The sequence below is a fragment of the Sebastes fasciatus genome, chromosome 11 (genome assembly GCF_043250625.1).
Source record: "Sebastes fasciatus isolate fSebFas1 chromosome 11, fSebFas1.pri, whole genome shotgun sequence".
NCBI lineage: Eukaryota > Metazoa > Chordata > Actinopteri > Perciformes > Sebastidae > Sebastes > Sebastes fasciatus.
In genome coordinates, this window is record NC_133805.1 from 2,389,113 (window position 1) to 2,408,401 (window position 19,289).

The 19,289-nt window shown below is 39.8% G+C and overlaps 1 protein-coding gene across 1 annotated transcript; it reads right to left on the reverse strand.

Moving 5' to 3' along the window:
* Positions 1 to 1,100: 1,100 nt before the first annotated feature.
* LOC141776420 (CYFIP-related Rac1 interactor B-like) lies at positions 1,101 to 18,973 on the reverse strand. Its single transcript, XM_074650006.1, has 11 exons — positions 18,813 to 18,973; positions 11,661 to 11,734; positions 11,404 to 11,525; positions 11,050 to 11,155; positions 10,237 to 10,373; positions 9,906 to 9,983; positions 9,551 to 9,671; positions 7,892 to 7,979; positions 7,638 to 7,764; positions 6,228 to 6,298; positions 1,101 to 5,330 (listed from the first exon to the last, which is right to left on the reverse strand). Exons 2-11 carry the CDS (start codon positions 11,731 to 11,733, stop codon positions 5,261 to 5,263), a joined length of 993 nt encoding a protein of 330 aa, XP_074506107.1. The 5' UTR covers position 11,734; positions 18,813 to 18,973; the 3' UTR covers positions 1,101 to 5,260.
* Between the last annotated feature and the right edge of the window lie 316 nt (positions 18,974 to 19,289).

The following is a 19,289-nucleotide window of genomic DNA, read 5'->3' on the forward strand; positions in this document are numbered from 1 at the left end:
CTGTATTGAAGAAGACTTGAAACTAGAGATCGAGACCATAAACTCATGTTTACAATGTTTACTGAGGTAATAAATCAAGAGAGAAGTAGTAGCTCATTTTCTCAGAGACTTCTATAGAACCATAGAACTATAGAGGAGTCGCCCCCTGCTGGCTGCTAGAGAGGATGCAGGTTAAAGGATCTTCAGCTTTGGCTTCACTTCTCAGACCCGGAGGTTACCGCCTGATCCGGTCATCAGTTATTATGTGTTACACGCACGCACGCACGAATACACACAAACGCACACCCACACATACGCACACGCGCACGCACACGCACACGCACACGCACACGCACACACTGTTCAGATTCTTTGGAAGTTAGTAATTCCCGGGAAAAACATCTGACAGGAAGTAACACATTCCAGTTGTGTGTGTGTGTGTGTGTGTGTGTGTGTGTGTGTGTAAAATGGAAAGTTCTACATCTGTTATCTTAAACGTCAGGCTGACTCAGTGTGTGTGTGTGTGTGTGTGTGTGTGTGTGTGTGCTCTTCTATCCCTGTGAGGACCGGACCCGTTGGTCGTTGTTAGTGAGGACATTGTGTTCGGTCTTCAGTCCTTCAGACAGCGTTGTTGAGGATTCAGACGAGGCTTTAGGTTTAAGTTTAGCTCGTGGGTTAAGGGGTTGAGAGCAGCCTCGAGGCCGAACACTACAGCTGGCAGTGTCGGGTGGCTGAGCTTAAATATTTTCAGCTAACCGTAAACCTCAGATAACATCCCTGGACCGTGGAAAAAAGTCCTATTGTCTCACAGCACAGTCATTTATTCAGAGTTCAAAATAGATTCAGACAATAAAAAATAAAGACCAAAATCATCAGAAACACACGGCAGACCGAATAAAAACAATCATGTATTTAGTGGAAAAGCAGAAGTGAAACGATGAGTGTTAATTTAAAAATACCAGCTGTTCCTCAATCAACAATAGAAAACAGATGTTTAGTGGCAGCACAGCCGCGGCTGAGACTCTGTATTATGATGATGAGGTGTTCAGACGTTACTGTCCAGTAGAAATTCATCTATCGTTGAATATAGACAGAAAAAAACAAACTCCGGTATGATCAGATTTTTTATTAAAAATGTAAAAACTTTATTTGGCCAACACATACATCATTTAAAACAATTAATGCCATACAATCCCTGACACTGCGGCGTTAACATACAAAGCAAAATAACATTTCCAGTCAGCAGTCCCACTGATCGGATCAGTTCAATCATCAGTCTGAGGTTTCCCTCGTATCAGTACCGCATCGTCTCCGTCACAGTGGTTCTCCTTCTCCCAGATAATCCCAAACTGCTCTCAGTAGCCAGCGTGTTACAGTTCCCACTATGATCGCCATCCACATCTCGCAGCTTAGAAAAATATATGTAATTCGTACTGTTTTTTAATACCGTACCATTTCAACAAAAACAGGAATAAAACTGGGTTTAAAATAACTACAAACAAGATGCAGAAATGAGGATACAGTCTAATCGTTTGGGATCGACTCATCAGACAGTCAAAGATGCTTCCCATAGAAGCATTTAGGGAAACTAGATGTGCTTTTCCCAAACCAACCAGTTAGTCTTCATGCTTTTTCTCCTGTAAAACCAACAACATACTACCGTTTAAAAACGGTTCAGATGAAGCAGTCACAGATTTAAGTTCAACTGAGGGCCCATTTGAGAGAGAGGCCAACGTTTTCCAGGCGCAGTTTTAAAGGAACGGTGTGTAACATTTAGGGGGATCTATTGGCAGAAATATAATATAGTATAACAGCCCAGTCGCACAGCAGTTCGTGACAATTCGTATGTAATCCACATAACTGTGAACCGGCGAGTATAGAGAGCTGCGAACGCCGGGTAGAGAGGAGGTCGGGGTGGATGGGTGCGTCATAAAATACCAGACCTTCACCCAGGAGACCGCTGATCATGACCCAGGTGAAACCAGAAGTTAACGTTCATTTATTTGTCACGTAACTTCCGTACTTAAATTACAGCCCCGTTTTTAAGCCAAACCACCATCTTTTCCTAAACCTAACTATGTAGATTTGTTGCCTAAACCTAACCAAGTCGACATAATTAAGTAGTTTTATTTTGAAGACGTGGTGCCGGACAGTAAAAGTCGTGCTAAGCGTTTTGAAAAAAAGGGGAAATTCGTGTCTATGTGTGTGAGACTGTCCATCCATCCATCTGCAACCGCTTATCCCGTTAGGGGTCGCGGGGGGGCTGGAGCCGATCCCAGCCGACATTGGGCGAAGGCAGGGTACACCCTGGACAGGTCGCCAGTCCATCGCAGGGCTGTGTGAGACTGTGTTGAGTATAAATAAGTATGTTTTCTTTAGCGTATAAATCACCTAAAAAATAAGAATCATTGTGTATTTGTTAGCTTTGAATGAGACGTTCATACCGAGCTGGCTGCTATTGTTTCTACAGTAGCCCAGAACGGACAAACCAGTTTTACAGGAGAAAAGACTTTAAGGATGAGGACTGACTGGTTGGTTTTAAAGTAAGTCTGGTTAACTTTCCCACCAACAATAACGACAAACTCACGGCTGCTTCACTGGGAACCATCTGAGATGAAGCGAGTCCCAAACAGGGCTACAAAACACAGGAAAGAGCTGTTTTAAGTTCCACTGGCTACTGAGAGTTTTGACCCTTTTCCACCAAAGAATCCAGAAACTGCAGGAAATGTCGCCAAAAATGAAAAAGAAATTGTTTCAAAGCTCAGTCGTTTGACACGCAGCTGCTTTTCTAGTTTAAAAATAGTTGTTGATATTGTATCAGAACTTGTTTTTGTTTTTTTCATAACTCTTAAGGCAGCCCATTCGCACAAAAAGGCGTATAAATGCCACGATAAGCAAGGCGTTTAGCGTGTAATAAGTACACCTTCCATGATTTATTGACCGTAGTATAAAAAGCGAGAAAGACCACAACAAACACCGGACTTTCAGCTGTCTTGTAATTTACGTTAGTGACGTTTGTCACAAGTTTTTTATTGACGTTTGTGACGTGTTTTCCGTAGTTGTTTCCGAATGTGTTTTACTTAGTTTACTTACTTATTTTAAGCCTAACCGTGTCGTTTCCCCTTACCCTAGCTAAGTGGTTTTCTTGCCTAAACCTAAACTGCAGACTTTTGCGTCGCGTACAAATAAAACACGAAAAGCAGCATTCAAATGACACATGAAAATGCTAAAATGTGTACTCATGACACGTGGAATGTCGGTGTAATGTCGTGGTCGTTCCTGTGAGACCGGGTTGCTTAAGGCCTTTACACACCAGGGGGGGGGCGTGACAAATAAACAACACAAAAATGCGGAATACTCGCCTGCGAATATTATATATCTAGGGCTTTTATTGTGAAAGGAAAGAAAGGAAGGAGTAACGTAATTGGTTGATGCAAAGTCGATCTTTTCCTAAATCTAAACAAGTCAATCTTTTCCTAAACCTAACCAAGTTGATCTTTTCCTAAACCTAACCAAGTCAATCTTTTCCTAAACCTAACCAAGTCAATCTTTTCCTTTACCTAACTAAGTCAATCTTTTCCTAAACCTAACCAAGTTGATATTTTCCTAAACCTAACACAGTGTTTTGTTGCCTAAGCCTAACCAAGTCGATCTTTTCCTAAACCTAACAAAGTTGATCTTTTCGTTAACCTAACCAAGTAGTTTTGTTGCCTAAATAAATCTACTAATCTGCTTCATCAGGACTGTGTGGATGAGGTTTGAAGCCAACAACCCAACTACTGTCGAGCGAAGACAAAAACAGAAATGCGGAAACCTCTCGTGAAATCACAAAAACGGCTCTTACTTTGGCACAACATGGCGTGTTCATGTCGGAGCCCGTTGCTCATAGTGGGAGTTCTGGTTTAGGTCCAACAGAGCAACAAACTGCAGCTGTCAGACAATCAGACCGTTTGGAAACAAGCCGAAACAAGCAAACTGTAATAGATTCTCTCTGAGCTTTGTGTCTGTTTGAATCAGATCAGTCAACTTAAAAGTTCGACCTCGGCCACAGAGTCTTTTTTTTCTGAGGTAGGAACTGCGGCCTGAGGAATTCAATGAGAACAAGGTTCCTCTGCTGGTGGAAACGTTCCTGGGTTCTGGAAAATAGTTCTTGTGGTGGAAAAGGGTCCGAAGCGATGATTCGAGCCATCGACACATTTTAACAAACGTCAGCTAACAGATAACAAGATCTTTGGTGCTCGTAAACTGTCAACGCTGCGTTCACGTCACATCAGAAGTACAGACCAACAAATGGTGGTCATGTTTAAGGGTCCCGACCTTTAAAATCAGGCAGACACAGCTGCAGTTGGTATTCGTTCACTTTGTCCCGCTAAACCTGAAGATCGCAATGTTGATTACTTGCTCTCAGTAAACTGAACTAAAACTAACAGGAGAATACTAGGGATGCACCGATACCACTTTTTATCAGACCGAGTACAAGTACAATTACTTACATTTGGATACTCGCCAATACCGAGTACCGATACGAATACTTCTCTGTGCCAAAAGACCCTCGTTACCAGCCAGCTGGAGGCTGTGAGCGACACACGGCAGGCTGGGGAGTCGGGGAGGTGGAGTGTGAGGACCCAAAAGATGGTGACGAGAGGTTAACGTCGCGCTGCTGTAAAGTGGTATCGTGTCGTTGTATCGGAGCCGTTTTGCGAGTACGAGTACATGAGCACAGTATCAGACCCGATACCCGATACTGGTATCGGTGTATGAAACACTGAACTTGTAAATATAAATAGCTAAGTCATCAGCATATTGTTTGTTCCATCCAGTTCTTTCATATTGTGTCTGTAATGAACACTGCAGCCTCTCGGGGGCGCTAGCAGGACCACCAATATCACTATACATCATTCTGGACATTTGTTAATGGCGAGCGAAATGAATTAGGAAAAGAAAAAGGTCAGCTGCACTATTCTGAATGACCACAAGGCGGCGGAACAAACAACAGATTGTATTTGTTGTAAATCTGACGTGACGTGAACGCAGCATTTTTACATCTTTTCTTGGATCAACCAACTAAAAGTTTTTTTTCTTTTTCTCGTCTTTTCTCTTTTTAACAACAACAACAACAAAAACAGCTTTTTTTTCAAATAAAAAGTAAAACAACAACTGAGGTTAAACAAAGAAATATTAGCTAAAGGTTTGTTCAGTAGTTCTTTTGAAATTTGGACCACAACACTTCTGTCTCCCCGCATCCCCGTTCCAGTTTCAGTTCTGCTGACGAAGCTTTGAGTTAATTTGACTGCAGCATGTGCTTGATCTGCTTGGAGGTAGCCTCGTCGTTCAGATGTTTGGTCGTATACCTGCAGGGATGGAGCGGCCACTTTCATTATAACTAATACAAAATAATCATCATGAAATCAGGTCAGAAGAAACAACGTTACTGATGGAGTTCAATAAAAGTCAGTCATAAAAGTACAAAAAAGAAATCACCATTCAGCCATTAGACACGTTGTACCTGGTTTAACCCCCTGAGACCCGCGATCCCGACTGACTTTACTGTCTTTTAAAGGCTCTAGTAGGTTCAGTTTTAGAACGATAGTAGACACAGATAACATATGAAACTCGAAAAACTAAGGAATCCATTGCTACGAACCATGTTAGCTTAGTTTGTCAGGAAGGAAGCTAAATAACGCTCCAACGTTAGGCTACATTTTGGCGAGGAAAAACTGTCACGGCCATTTTCAAAGGGGTCCCTTGACCTCTGACCTCCAGATCAGTGAATGTAAATGGGTTCTATGGGTACCCACGAGTCTCCCCTTTACAGACATGCCCACTTTATGATAATCACATGCAGTTTAAATGTGTTATTGTCTCCTATTCTAAAATGGTGTATCTGAATATTTCTGCATCCTGGGGTCCCTAAACAGTCTTGAATTACATAAACTGTGTCTCACTGTAAAGCTGAGACTCTGGTGGATCCAATGAGCCTAACTTGATTCATGTGTGATGATGTTAGTCCCCATAGGAGACATTTCATTGACCTCACTGTATAAAATGACCTGTGGTGACCTCTAGGATGTTCACCACTTCTATGTGACATCTACTGTTGACCTGCTATCTCCCACTAAACACCCCTGGACCCCCTAAAGAAGACTAAAACGGGTCTACTGTGGGTCTCAAAAGGGTAAGATAAATAGACAGAAATAAATGATCTTGCTGATTGTTAGTATTTGTGATGTGTTTGTGGAGTGTCAGACCTGAGAGCGTTGAGTAATCCCTCCACACCGCTGGGCGGCTGCTCCTTCAGCACTCGGATGCAGCCTTTCATCTGAAAATTATAATTATAATTATTATTATTATATAGAAGTTACTTCATGAAAATGATGTATCTCCAGATGTGCTGATTTTCCTTTATGTTGTTGAGAAAATCTTCGTCCTTCTGAAGCTAAATAAACTCTTTAAAAAGGCTCTCAGATCAGCTGGAAAATGCATCGTCACAGAGCTGAAAACATTGCATAGTGAAGCAGAAATAAATAAGTTTGGGGAAATAAGGGGTGAAATGCAAAGGTAAAATCCTACATAATACATACATAAATAAATAGATGCGTAAATAAATACATACATTTAAAAATAAATATGAATTAAATAAAAAATGCATGCAAAAATAAATGAATTTTAAAATGTATTACAAAATACATAAATAAATAGAAGAATAAATAAATAAAGGAATTAATATAAAGATAAATAAAAAAGTAAATTAATTAAATTTAAGGTTTGTTTTTAATGTTGTTTTTTAATGTTTAATTTTCCCTTTTACGTATTTATGTATATATTATTTAAATTCATTTTTTATTAATTTATTCATTTTTGCATTAATTTTCTATTTATTTTCTATTTTTTTTAAATGTATGTATTTATTTATTTATTTATGCACGATTTTCCATTTGCATTTCACCCCTTATGTATTTCCCCAAACTTATTTATGTCTGTATCTTTTCTTTAAACATTTCTTTTAACATGTATTTAAGCATTTATTTAAGCATTATGCAAATGAGGGGTCTGTCACTCAACTTGAAAATTTGTAAAAATTACTAAAATTAAATACATAAATAAATGAAAGGGAAAATTAAACAGTAAAAGTAAATAAATACAAAGATAAATAAAGAAAGAAACAAAATAAAACAGAAATATCAATTTATGTCACACGTTATTATTATTATTATTATTATTATTGCTACATTTATTTATTTAGTCATTTATTTTTGGTTCTGGCAGGTTCTGTCCTCCATAGCTGGGTGGGTCAAAAGATGTTTGTGTTCATGTCCCGTGTGAAACCAGAAGTCAACGTTGATTTATTTGTCACGTAACTTCTGTACTTAAGTTACACTTTTAACCCAAACCACCGTCTTTTCCTAAACCTAACCAAGTTGTTTCCTGTGAAGACGGAAGTTTATTTTAAAAAGACTGTATGCATGTAACGAGCGGAAACCGACCCGTGTTGCTGGACGTTTGTAGGAAAACGCACAAAGATTGAGGAATAACTTTTCGTGAGATATCATACGAGCCGTTGTAGGAGGATATGTTGTAGATAGGAGTTAAAACGTGTGTGTGTGTGTGTGTGTGTGTGTGTGTGTGTGTGTGTGTGTGTGTGTGTCTTGCTAACGTACGTCTATATTGGAGGTCTTAACGAAGGCTCCGGCCGGGTGAACGTGGTCGTACAGGATGATGACGCCAACCATCACACGGAGGCAGAACAACACCGTCTCGTCACTGGCGAAGCGACTGCGATACTCCCTGCACGCACACACACACACACACACACACACACACACACACACACAGTGTTGGTTCATGTTGGAGGTGGCCGGTGGCCGGTGGCCGGTGGCTGTGACGATGCGTTCAGGAACATGTCAGGACTCACGGTGTGTCCAGCATCACTTTACACACACTGGCCATCGTACTCAGACAGTCCGTCGTGTTTTCAATCGGGACGTCTGGATGTCTGGATTCTGCAGCAGGACAATAAAGTTTCATTCAATTATGAAACAATTATGGCATGTTATTCATATTAGAAAAACATCTTGCACTGATATTTTAATTAAGTAAAAGCAGTAATAAAATATAAAATATCCTTCGTTCAACACTTTACTGTAAAAGTACAAAAGTATGATCAACAAAATGTACTTTTTATGTAAAAATAAATGTTTGTTCCATTATTATATATCAGGATATTTGATTATTATTACAGTTTCATTAGTGTCTGAGTAACATTTTAATGTTGTAGCTGTTGCAGATGCATGATTTAATAACAACTTCATTAAACACTGAGTATTTTAACTTTCATTTACAGAAAAATGTGTTGATGGCGCCCTCTGCTGGAGGTTTATGAAAAAACAAGAAATACAGTGGTGCTGGTGTGTGGAGGAGAGAACCTGCCAAAATCATAAATTAATAAATAAATAAATGACTAAATAAATAAATAAATATGTCAATAATTGTAGAAAAATTGTATTAAAATAAATATAGTCGATGATATGGTCAAATGTGACATAAATTGATTTTCTATTAATTTTTGTATTATTCCCTTATTTATTTACACTTCTATTTAATTTTCCCTTTTATTTCTGTATTTAGTTTAATAGTTCTTTATTCATTTTCATATTGAGTGAAAGCCCCCTCATTTGCATAATGAGGCAGGAATAATAAAAAAAATTAAAGAATAAATATAAAATAAATAAATACATACTTTTAAAAATAAATATGAAATAAATAAAAAGTAAATTAATAAATAAAAATAAATGCAAAAATAAAGAAAATACATTTAAAAATAAATCAAATAAATAACTATTTATTTATTCACTTATTTATTTATCCATTTATGTTTGATTTGGCTTATACATTAAACAAATACAAATATGTAATAAAATGCAGCAAAATAATATAAAAAATAAATGTAACCATTAATTAATTGATCAAATTTGACATAAATTCATATTTCTGTTTTAATTTGCTTCTTTATTTATGCATCTTTGTAATAATTCCCTTTTTAATTTACTCTTCTGTTTAACTTTCCCTGTTATTTTTTATGTATTTATTATTATTTAATTTATTTAAATTTATTTATGTATTTTTGCATTTATTTATTTTTTATTTTGGCTGGTTCCGTCCTCCACACTGGTGACCTCTACAGGCTGAAATGTTCATTACACCTACAATATGAAGAGATTAAATAACTGTTTTTCTTTCTATAAATTAACGTTAACTTTGAATTCAGAACTGTAAGATCATTTCATAAAAAGCTTTTTATTAATGTGAGCACATCATTTAATCTCCAACATGTTATTGCTTTTTATTTTTTATATTACTTTGGGGTATCTATTTTGTATTGCTGTAACTGTCTGAATTTATTTTTATTGCAGCCCTGAAATATTTATTATTATTATTATTATTATTATTATTATAAATATTTATATATTTATTCCTGGTTCAATCATGTAAAACACTTTGTAACTTTGTTTTGAAAAGTGCTGAATAAAGTTATAAATAATGCGTAAATAGAAATAGAAATCTACGGATGGACTCACATCTGAGACGAACTTTGACGTGGCGTCGCTTAGCGTCTTCAGCATCGGCGTGGAGCTGGCGTAGAACAGAGACATCCGATTGGCCAGCTCGTTGTTGACCTCATTTCCTGCATCGGCCTAATAAAAAAATAAAGCAACAGGTTGCCATGGAAACCAGGTCAGTGATCAGAAATCACAATGTTTTCATCTCATAAACTTTCCGGATGATGGTTTCACAATTTGAGGACTCAACATTAAAAAGTTTTTTTGGAACTTTATTTTGAATTCTAGACGAGTTCCCAAAGTTCCCAAAAACTCTAATAATATGTCACAATATGTCGACATGAAACGGACGGATCTCTCGTGTCTTACAGACAGGTTGTTGATTCTCATGCGGCTGATGGTCCGGCGGTAGTAGCTGAAGTCGTTCTGGATGGCTGGGTTCGTCATCTGGGACAAAGAGAAGAAGAACACGATGAAGACACTGGAGGAGGAGGAAGGATTCAGATCCTCTACTTCAGGAAAACTAGTAATACTGCAGTATTAGACGGGAGGAGATTTTCAACATCATTCAAATGTGTGAGAATAACAACATTATTAATCCTCTGAAGAACAAAAAGAAAGTTTATTAATGAATAAATGAATAATATAAATAGAGGAGGAGCTAGAGGAGGTGAAGGAGGTGGAGGAGGAGGTGGAGGACCTTGAGCTCATCGAAGCGCAGCGTGAAGTGCAGGATGTGGGCGAACTGACGAGCCAGAGCCTGTTTCTGCTCCAGGTGCTGAGTGGGAGTCGAACCAGAGCTGGTGAGGACGTCCAGGAGACACCGCAGACTGGACTCTGAGGGAGGACGGGGGGACAGGAGGAGAGACGGGAGGAGACGGGGGAAGAGAGACAGGAGGAGAGACGGGAGGAGACAGGAGGAGACAGGAGGAGACAGAAGGAGACAGAAGGAGACAGAAGGAGAGACAGGAGGAGAGACGGGAGGAGACAGGAGGAGACAGGAGGAGACAGGAGGAGACAGAAGGAGACAGAAGGAGACAGAAGGAGACAGAAGGAGAGACAGGAGGAGAGACGGGAGGAGATGGGAGGAGACAGGAGGAGAGAGGAAGAGAGACAGGAGGAGAGACAGGAGGAGAGACGGGAGGAGAAACAGGAGGAGAGACGGGAGGAGAGACGAGAGGAGACAGGAGGAGACAGAAGGAGAGACAGGAGGAGAGACGGGAGGAGAAACAGGAGGAGAGACAGGAGGAGAGACGGGAGGAGAGACGGGAGGAGACAGGAGGAGACAGAAGGAGACAGAAGGAGAGACGGGAGGAGACAGGAGGAGACAGAAGGAGAGACGGGAGGAGACAGGAGGAGACAGAAGGAGAAACAGGAGGAGATGTTCAGCTTCATTAAAATGTGTCAGAATAACAACATTATTAATCCTCTGAAGAACAATAAGAAACTTTATTAATGAATAGATTAATAATATAAATAATAAAATAATGAAATGTTGTTTTCAGGTTCTCACCGAGCTTCTGAGAGAACTCGTAGAACGTTTTCAGTTTCCCGACCAGAGGAACCACGGCGGCCCAGGCTCTCTCCTGAACGCCCTCCACACCGGGACTCTGGATGGCCTGAACACACGCACGCGCACACGCACACACACACACACACACACACACACACACACACACACACACGTGACTTCCTGTTCATTTCACAATAAAAGCCTAAAAAAAATAATTATTATTACTCTTTGTTTGTTTTTATGCATCAATCTTAATCTTTAAAGTGACTACAGCTGTCAGATTCAGCGGAGTAGAGGTAGAAAGAAAAGAAAAGTACGAGTACCTCAGCATTGTACTTGAGTAAATGTACTTGCCTGTCGTATCTCCTCTCCTGCTCCTCTGTATGACTGCAGGTCCTCCAGGATGACCCGAGCCTCCGTCAGCACCTGGTTCACCTCCTCCCACACCGCCGTCTCCGACTGCGAGGGCTGAGCGTCTGCACAGAGGTCAAAGGTCAAACACACTCTCTGCTGTCAGTGTGTGTTTGTGCGTTTGTGTGTGTGTGTGTGTGTGTGTGTGTGTGTGTGTGTGCGTGCGTGCGTGCGTGTGTGCGTGCGTGTGTGTGTCTTACTCTCAAAGTCCAGGAAGAAATTTCCACCATTGTTGTCGATGTCTCTGGTCAACACCTTGATCAGGTTCCCCATGCTGTCAACACAGGACATTCAGCATGACAATATAATCAATACGATCAATAAGATGATTAGAAGCCACAGAAATGATTCATATATGTTAAAGTCATTTAAAATGGCAGCATCGTAGGAATCGATGTGTTGTTAGTTTGGCTTGTTTGAAGTGAAGTCTACTCCCGTGGTCTGTTTTTGTGAGTGGAGTCTGGTGGTTTTGAGGAGAGCGGCTTCAGAGGTAAAGTGCCGTCTGATGCGAGGTAAAGTGCCGTCTGACGGCGACGTAAAGGGCCGTCTGACGGCGAGGTAAAGTGCCGTCTGACTGCGAGGTAAAGTGCCGTCTGACGGCGAGGTAAAGGGCCGTCTGACTGCGAGGTAAAGTGCCGTCTGACGGCGACGTAAAGGGCCGTCTGACGGCGAGGTAAAGGGCCGTCTGACGGCGAGGTAAAGTGCCGTCTGACGGCGACGTAAAGGGCCGTCTGACGGCGAGGTAAAGGGCCGTCTGACGGCGAGGTAAAGGGCCGTCTGACGGCGAGGTAAAGGGCCGTCTGACGGCGAGGTAAAGGGCCGTCTGACTGCGAGGTAAAGGGGCCGTCTGACTGCGAGGTAAAGGGCCGTCTGACTGCGAGGTAAAGGGGCCGTCTGACTGCGAGGTGAAGGGGCCGTCTGACTGCGAGGTAAAGGGCCGTCTGACTGCGAGGTGAAGGGGCCGTCTGACTGCGAGGTAAAGGGGCCGTCTGACTGCGAGGTAAAGGGCCGTCTGACTGCGAGGTGAAGGGGCCGTCTGACTGCGAGGTAAAGGGCCGTCTGACTGCGAGGTGAAGGGGCCGTCTGACTGCGAGGTAAAGGGCCGTCTGACTGCGAGGTAAAGGGGCCGTCTGACTGCGAGGTAAAGGGCCGTCTGACTGCGAGGTGAAGGGGCCGTCTGACTGCGAGGTAAAGGGCCGTCTGACTGCGAGGTAAAGGGGCCGTCTGACTGCGAGGTAAAGGGGCCGTCTGACTGCGAGGTAAAGGGCCGTCTGACTGCGAGGTAAAGGGCCGTCTGACTGCGAGGTGAAGGGGCCGTCTGACTGCGAGGTAAAGGGCCGTCTGACTGCGAGGTAAAGGGCCGTCTGACTGCGAGGTAAAGGGCCGTCTGACTGCGAGGTAAAGGGCCGTCTGACTGCGAGGTGAAGGGGCCGTCTGACTGCGAGGTAAAGGGCCGTCTGACTGCGAGGTGAAGGGGCCGTCTGACTGCGAGGTAAAGGGGCCGTCTGACTGCGAGGTGAAGGGGCCGTCTGACGGCGACGTAAAGGGCCGTCTGACGGCGAGGTAAAGGGCCGTCTGACGGCGAGGTAAAGGGCCGTCTGACTGCGAGGTGAAGGGGCCGTCTGACTGCGAGGTAAAGGGCCGTCTGACTGCGAGGTAAAGGGGCCGTCTGACTGCGAGGTGAAGGGGCCGTCTGACTGCGAGGTAAAGGGCCGTCTGACTGCGAGGTGAAGGGGCCGTCTGACTGCGAGGTAAAGGGCCGTCTGACTGCGAGGTAAAGGGCCGTCTGACTGCGAGGTAAAGGGCCGTCTGACTGCGAGGTAAAGGGCCGTCTGACTGCGAGGTGAAGGGGCCGTCTGACTGCGAGGTAAAGGGCCGTCTGACTGCGAGGTAAAGGGCCGTCTGACTGCGAGGTAAAGGGCCGTCTGACTGCGAGGTGAAGGGGCCGTCTGACTGCGAGGTAAAGTGCCGTCAGACAGCTCTTTCTGACAGTCTTCAAAACCCACCAGACTCCATTCACAAACACATTTTACCTTATTCAGTCTCACGAAGGCCTCAAAGGGTGGAATATAATCTCAAATGCAAATCTCCTTAAAAAATAATCCGAGGCACACTGTAGAGATTGAACAACAAATGAAATGCCTTTATTTTACGTGGCAATAATTGTTTAAAATGATTAGTACAGTAGTGCTGCTCTACCTAGTTTGTGTTGTTGTGTGGCTTTCTGATCTGAACTAACGTGGCGTCCACAGCAGCACGTTAGCTTAGCTTCCTGCCGGTACTCCTGTCTGCTTCTCCACACTGGGAGCACGCCGTCTGAGTTACTGGATTAATACACCGACTATAAGGATATATATATATATATATATATATATGCTGTACATGTAGCAGCGTCTTCATGCAGCAACCTACATCAGGAGTGAAGATACTGGCATCATAGTAAACTATAAAACCTGATGAATCCATCGGTACCAACCAGGTCAGACTAGCTGGTCATGATGTTGTTCATTGATTTCCATTTTTTATATTTACTTATCTATTTATTTATTTTTGATCTATTCCATTTTCTTTCTTTTTTAAACATTTATTTATCTATTTTTTTATTTTCCATTATTATTTTTTATATGTATTTTTGATTTTCCATTTTTTATATTTGTTCATTTTTCCTTTAAAATGTAATTTTTTATATTTATTTATTTATCTATTTATATTTTGTATTATACATAAGTAAGTACATATACATATGTATATATATATATATATATATATACATATGTATATATAGCGTATAAATGCCGTACCTGTGAGGGTTTCTGGACAATATCTGTCATTGTTTTGTGTTAATTGATTTACAATAATAAATATATACATACATTTGCATAAGAGTATTAAATACCTGATAAATCTCCCTTTAAGGTACATTTTGAACAGATAAAAAAATGAATTAATTTGCCATTAATCATAATGAACTATGGACAATCATGCCATTAATGCTGATTAAATATTTTAATCGATTGACAGCCCTATACAGAATGATATAAAAACCTCCAAAAATAACAGACCCGCCCTTTAAACACTCATTTAGTTAGAAATGTGCAGCAGATCGATCTGAGCAGTTCAGGCTGTTTGATCACAAAGTTCCCAAAGACACCGAACACGTGTGCATTGTGTCTATAATGATGCAGCAGACAGTAAAACAACATGGAGTCTGATTGTGATGTTAACAACCGTAAAGCTACTTCCTGTTCGTGTGCATCTAAAAAAGAAAACTGAACTTTCTGCAGCCGAACCAACTGAACTAAAAGCGTGCCGCTCTGCAGACCGACGCAGCCTCGTTGAGCTCGTGAGCTGTGAAACTGAACTGGAAGCAGCGTCTTGTTGTTCAAAAAGAGGAAGTGATGAAGTCTCTGAAAGTTTGGCCTAAATTTAAAAACAGAGGAAGTGAAGCCGGCTGAGCTCAGATCAGGTACGAGAGACGCCGAAGACAAACCAGATCAACATCTAAACATCTGGAGTTTCATTAAAACAGATGAGAGAATAGTTTGTCTCAGTGTTGCCGTGTTGGAGGGAACAAATACTCAGTAACACTGTAAAACCACACTGGTATTTATTCTTTATCTATTCCATTTTCATTTTTTTTACATTTATTTATCTTTTTTTTAAATTTCCATTCTTGTTTTTTATATGTATTTTTTATTTTCCATTTTTATATATTTATTAATTTTTTTCTTGCAATTTTTATTTTTTATATAGATTTATTTATATATTTATTTATTTTTATATATTTATCTATTTATGTATTTATATATTGTATAATAAATATGTAAGTACATATACTACTTATACATACAAATTATACATAAGTACCTGAAACCTTACAGGTTTTCACAATGTATTTTACTGTTGCATGTGTGATGTGTTTTAACAAAACAATCTGTATACAGTATATATAATTTTATATAATTTTAACAAAACTAACCGTAAAAATAAAGTATATTCTTTATTGATAAAAGTAGCAGCATTTTCTGTAAGTTTCCAAAAAACGACTTGTTGTTATGCCGATATATCACTACATAAAAATACTGTTATTAATCTGTTTAAAAGTGAATAATTACAAGAAAATATATGCTTAAAGAAAGAAATATTTTGTCATTTTGCATAACTTCACTTTACATACATAAACTGATAAAAACACAGGTATTGACTGTCCTATGAGACAGTTAACACTGCCTTTTAACATTTAACTACATTATTATTACTTTAAAGATTTGATAAGTAATAAGTGCATTTCATGTTATAAAAACTGTGTAAAACCATAGAGTTCATTTTTAAAAAGTTATTCTTTAAGCGAGCATAAATTACCCATCACTACATTCACCAATACACAGAAAACGTTATTACAGTCCGTCCGTGCAGAAAATGAAATGATGCTCTAACCCACCAGTTACTGCAGACATTTGCGTGTACAAATACTTTGTTAGCAGTATTATTTCAGCCTTTAAATACCGTTAATTACTCAACTATTACTTCATTAGTTAGGATCAGTTATTTAGAGGGTGCATACACCAGTTTATTCTAGTAATTAAGGCAGTTCTGTATGTATTCTGTGCAGGTTCTACAGGGCGAGTCCAGGTTCATTTATGTCTCTGTTAAACTGTCCTCAGCACACATGCATGGCGTCTTCCATTTCAGCTCAAACTCAGCTACAAGTCTGACTTCTAATTTTGTCAATTTACTGTCTTTCAGAGGATCTAGTAGGTTCAGTTTTAAAGCTAGAGTGAAGATACTGGTATCACATGTAACTAGAAAATACCAGGGTCTGGGGTCCCTAAACAGTTTTGAATTCCATAAATTGTGTCTCACTGTAAAGCTGAGACTCTGGTGGATCCAATGAGCCCAACTGGATTCATGTGTGATGATGTTAGTCCCCATAGGAGACATTTCATTGACCTCACTGTATAAAATGACCTGGGGTGACCTCTAGGATAATCACAGCATTCAGAGGATGGATGGATCAGACTAGAGACCTAGAGCATTCAGAGGATGGATGGATCAAACTAGAGATCTAGAGCATTCAGAGGATGGATGGATCAGACTAGACCACTCATGTTGTCTTTGGGCCAATAGAAACTGTGATGACACAGCAGTAAGTTCATTATTTTAAAGTTGAAGCACTAACTGAAAGTCAGCTGGTACATTTAAATAGCTTTAAATATCTATCTATTATTAGGACTACGCCGGTCTTGCTGTAAATGCTGTCAAGTTGAATCCAAATACAATGTGAATAAAGTCCCCCTCTGTTTAAAGGTTTATAACGCCGGGTTTCCACCAACACTTCCCGGGACTTTTAGTCCCTGTTTCCACCGCGGTCTAAAGACCTGCGAAGACGTGACGAGAGCTGCTGCTGGTCACAGCGGTTAACACTCTGCAGCCTGCAGGCCAGTGTGTCGCGATTAAACGCACCGTTTTTATCTGTTCTAAATGAACCTCAAAGGGAGATCAGTCAAGTATTTAATACTCGTATCAACATGGGAGTGGACAAATATGCTGCTTTATGCAAATGTATGTATATATTTATTATTGTAAATCAATGAACAACACAAAACAATGACAGATATTGTCCAGAAACCCTCACAGGTACTGCATTTAGCATAAAACAATATGCTACAATCATAACACGGTAAACTGCAGCCCAACAGGCAACATTCACATATCTGGAGGTCAGAGGTCATGACAATTTTTCCTCGCCAAAAATTTTGCGTAAGTTTGGAGCGTTATTTAAACTCTTTCACGACAAGCTAGTATGACATGGTTGGTACCGATGGATTCATCAGGTTTTATAGTTTCATATGATACCAGTATCTTCACTCTAGCTTTAAAACTGAGCCGCTACAACCTCTTAAAGGTTGGAGAAATAAGTGGCATTAAAAAATTATTTTGCGTTAACTTTTACAGCCCTAGAAAAAAATAAACCTTAGAAAAAATACTTTATTATGAAATAATATAAATATATATATAATATATAAAATAATAAAATAAAATATATATAATAAATACAAAATAATAAAATAAAAAAATATATATATAATATATAAAATAAAATAAAAATATATAATAATAAAATAATATATATATAATATATAAAATAATAAAATAAAAAAATAAAATATATATAAATATATATATAATATGTACAATAATATAATAAAATATAAAATGTTATTCTTTTATTATTATTATTATAATTAATGTTAAATAGTTCCACACATCACTACTCTGAACGCACCACCTCTTTCACTTTCACTACTTCATTTTATATTTAGCTGCTCGTACATCTGTGTTTTTTTTACCACAGTAATATTTGAAATGCAGTACTTGGAGTAATGGAGTATTTTGTTGGCAGCGGTAGAAGAAGTACTCAGATCATTTACTTCAGTAAAAGTAGTAATACTACCACAGTGTGTAGAACTACTCTGTTACAAGTCCTGCATCATAATATACATAACGTGTATTAATACATTAATGTACCATCACTTTAATGTTGCAGCTGGTACTTTATATACTGCTGTGTATCTTTAACTATAATAATGCATCACGTTTACATGAATGCAGTAAAAAGTACAATATTTAAAGTAATTTAAAGTAAAGTAACAGAAAATAGAAAAAGTACTATTACTAAAAAAGTAGTATTACTTCCTACTACTTTGTGTTTGTGTAGTTTTGTGGTATTTATATACTGTAGTGTATCTTAAACTACTATAATACATCATCATTTATTAGTTGATGATATTTTGCATCAATAATCTAGAGTTAAAAAGTACATTATTTCCCTCTGAGATGTAGTAGAGTACTTAAAGTAAATCTGCTTGTTATTACTTCCTACTACTCTGTGTTGGTGTAGTTTTGTGGTATCAGTACTTTATACACTTCAGACAGGTTAGTCCTCACATCGTGTCTGTAAACGCGTATCTGCATATTTAAGTATACAGTTCGCAGTACTTGTACATCATCCCGGGCAGTACTTGTACATCATCCCGGGCAGTACTTGTACATCATCCCGGGCAGTACTTGTGTAGTAAACGTAGGTTCTAGTCTGTGAACACGGTGTCGTCACATTCCTTCAGCAAACAGCTGCGATGGTTCGATAATCTGATCTCAAACCAGCAATAAGACTCTTTAGAATAAGAATATCGTATTATTGATAAACAGGATAAAGAAGAAGTGCAGCTTGTTCCTGGTGAGTCTGCAGGACCTGACATGTCTGATCTGAGACCAGGACCAGGATCCTCCCCTACAGACCACTACCCGTCCTGATCCAGCTCCCTGCAGACCCCCACCCTCCAGCTCCTCACCTGCTCTGATAGCTGATCGATACCTGCAGGGCTGGGTCGCTGCGCTGCGCTGCGGTGTCGCTCCTCCGGTGTGTCTCCGGTGGTCCAGGTGTCTCCCTCCGGTGGTCCGCCTCCTCTACATGCTGAGTGAGTGTGAACCCGGAAAACAGACGCTCGCTGCTCCGTTAACTATAAAAGGAGTGATTTCCTCACGAGGGGAACTGAGCGCTCAGCCAATCAGCGAGCAGCAACCTGTCGGTCGGTCGGCCGACGGAGGCAACCTGGACTCGGTATGGAAGACCATTACTGACCAGACTACAACAAAATAACGGAATTTAAACATTTGATCAAACTACTTTTTACTTTTTTAATACAAATTATTAGTTTAAAAAAATTAAATTATTTTTATGGTGGAGTCAGAATTATTATAGTATTATATAGTTATTATGTTATAGTTAATACAAAATTATATCATTTTAGTCAGCCAATCTTATAATC

What these genes read in the sequence shown, in the direction of transcription:
- LOC141776420 (XM_074650006.1), bottom strand. Translation starts at nt 11,733, where the DNA reads ATGGGGAACCTGATCAAGGTGTTGACCAGAGACATCGACAACAATGGT. An exon ending in TTTCTTCCTGGACTTTGAGA is followed by an intron (nt 11,526 to 11,660) that starts GTAAGACACACA and finishes ACCTCTGTGCAG; the next exon opens with ACGCTCAGCCCTCGCAGTCG. An exon ending in TGAGAATCAACAACCTGTCT is followed by an intron (nt 9,672 to 9,905) that starts GTAAGACACGAG and finishes TTTTTTTATTAG; the next exon opens with GCCGATGCAGGAAATGAGGT.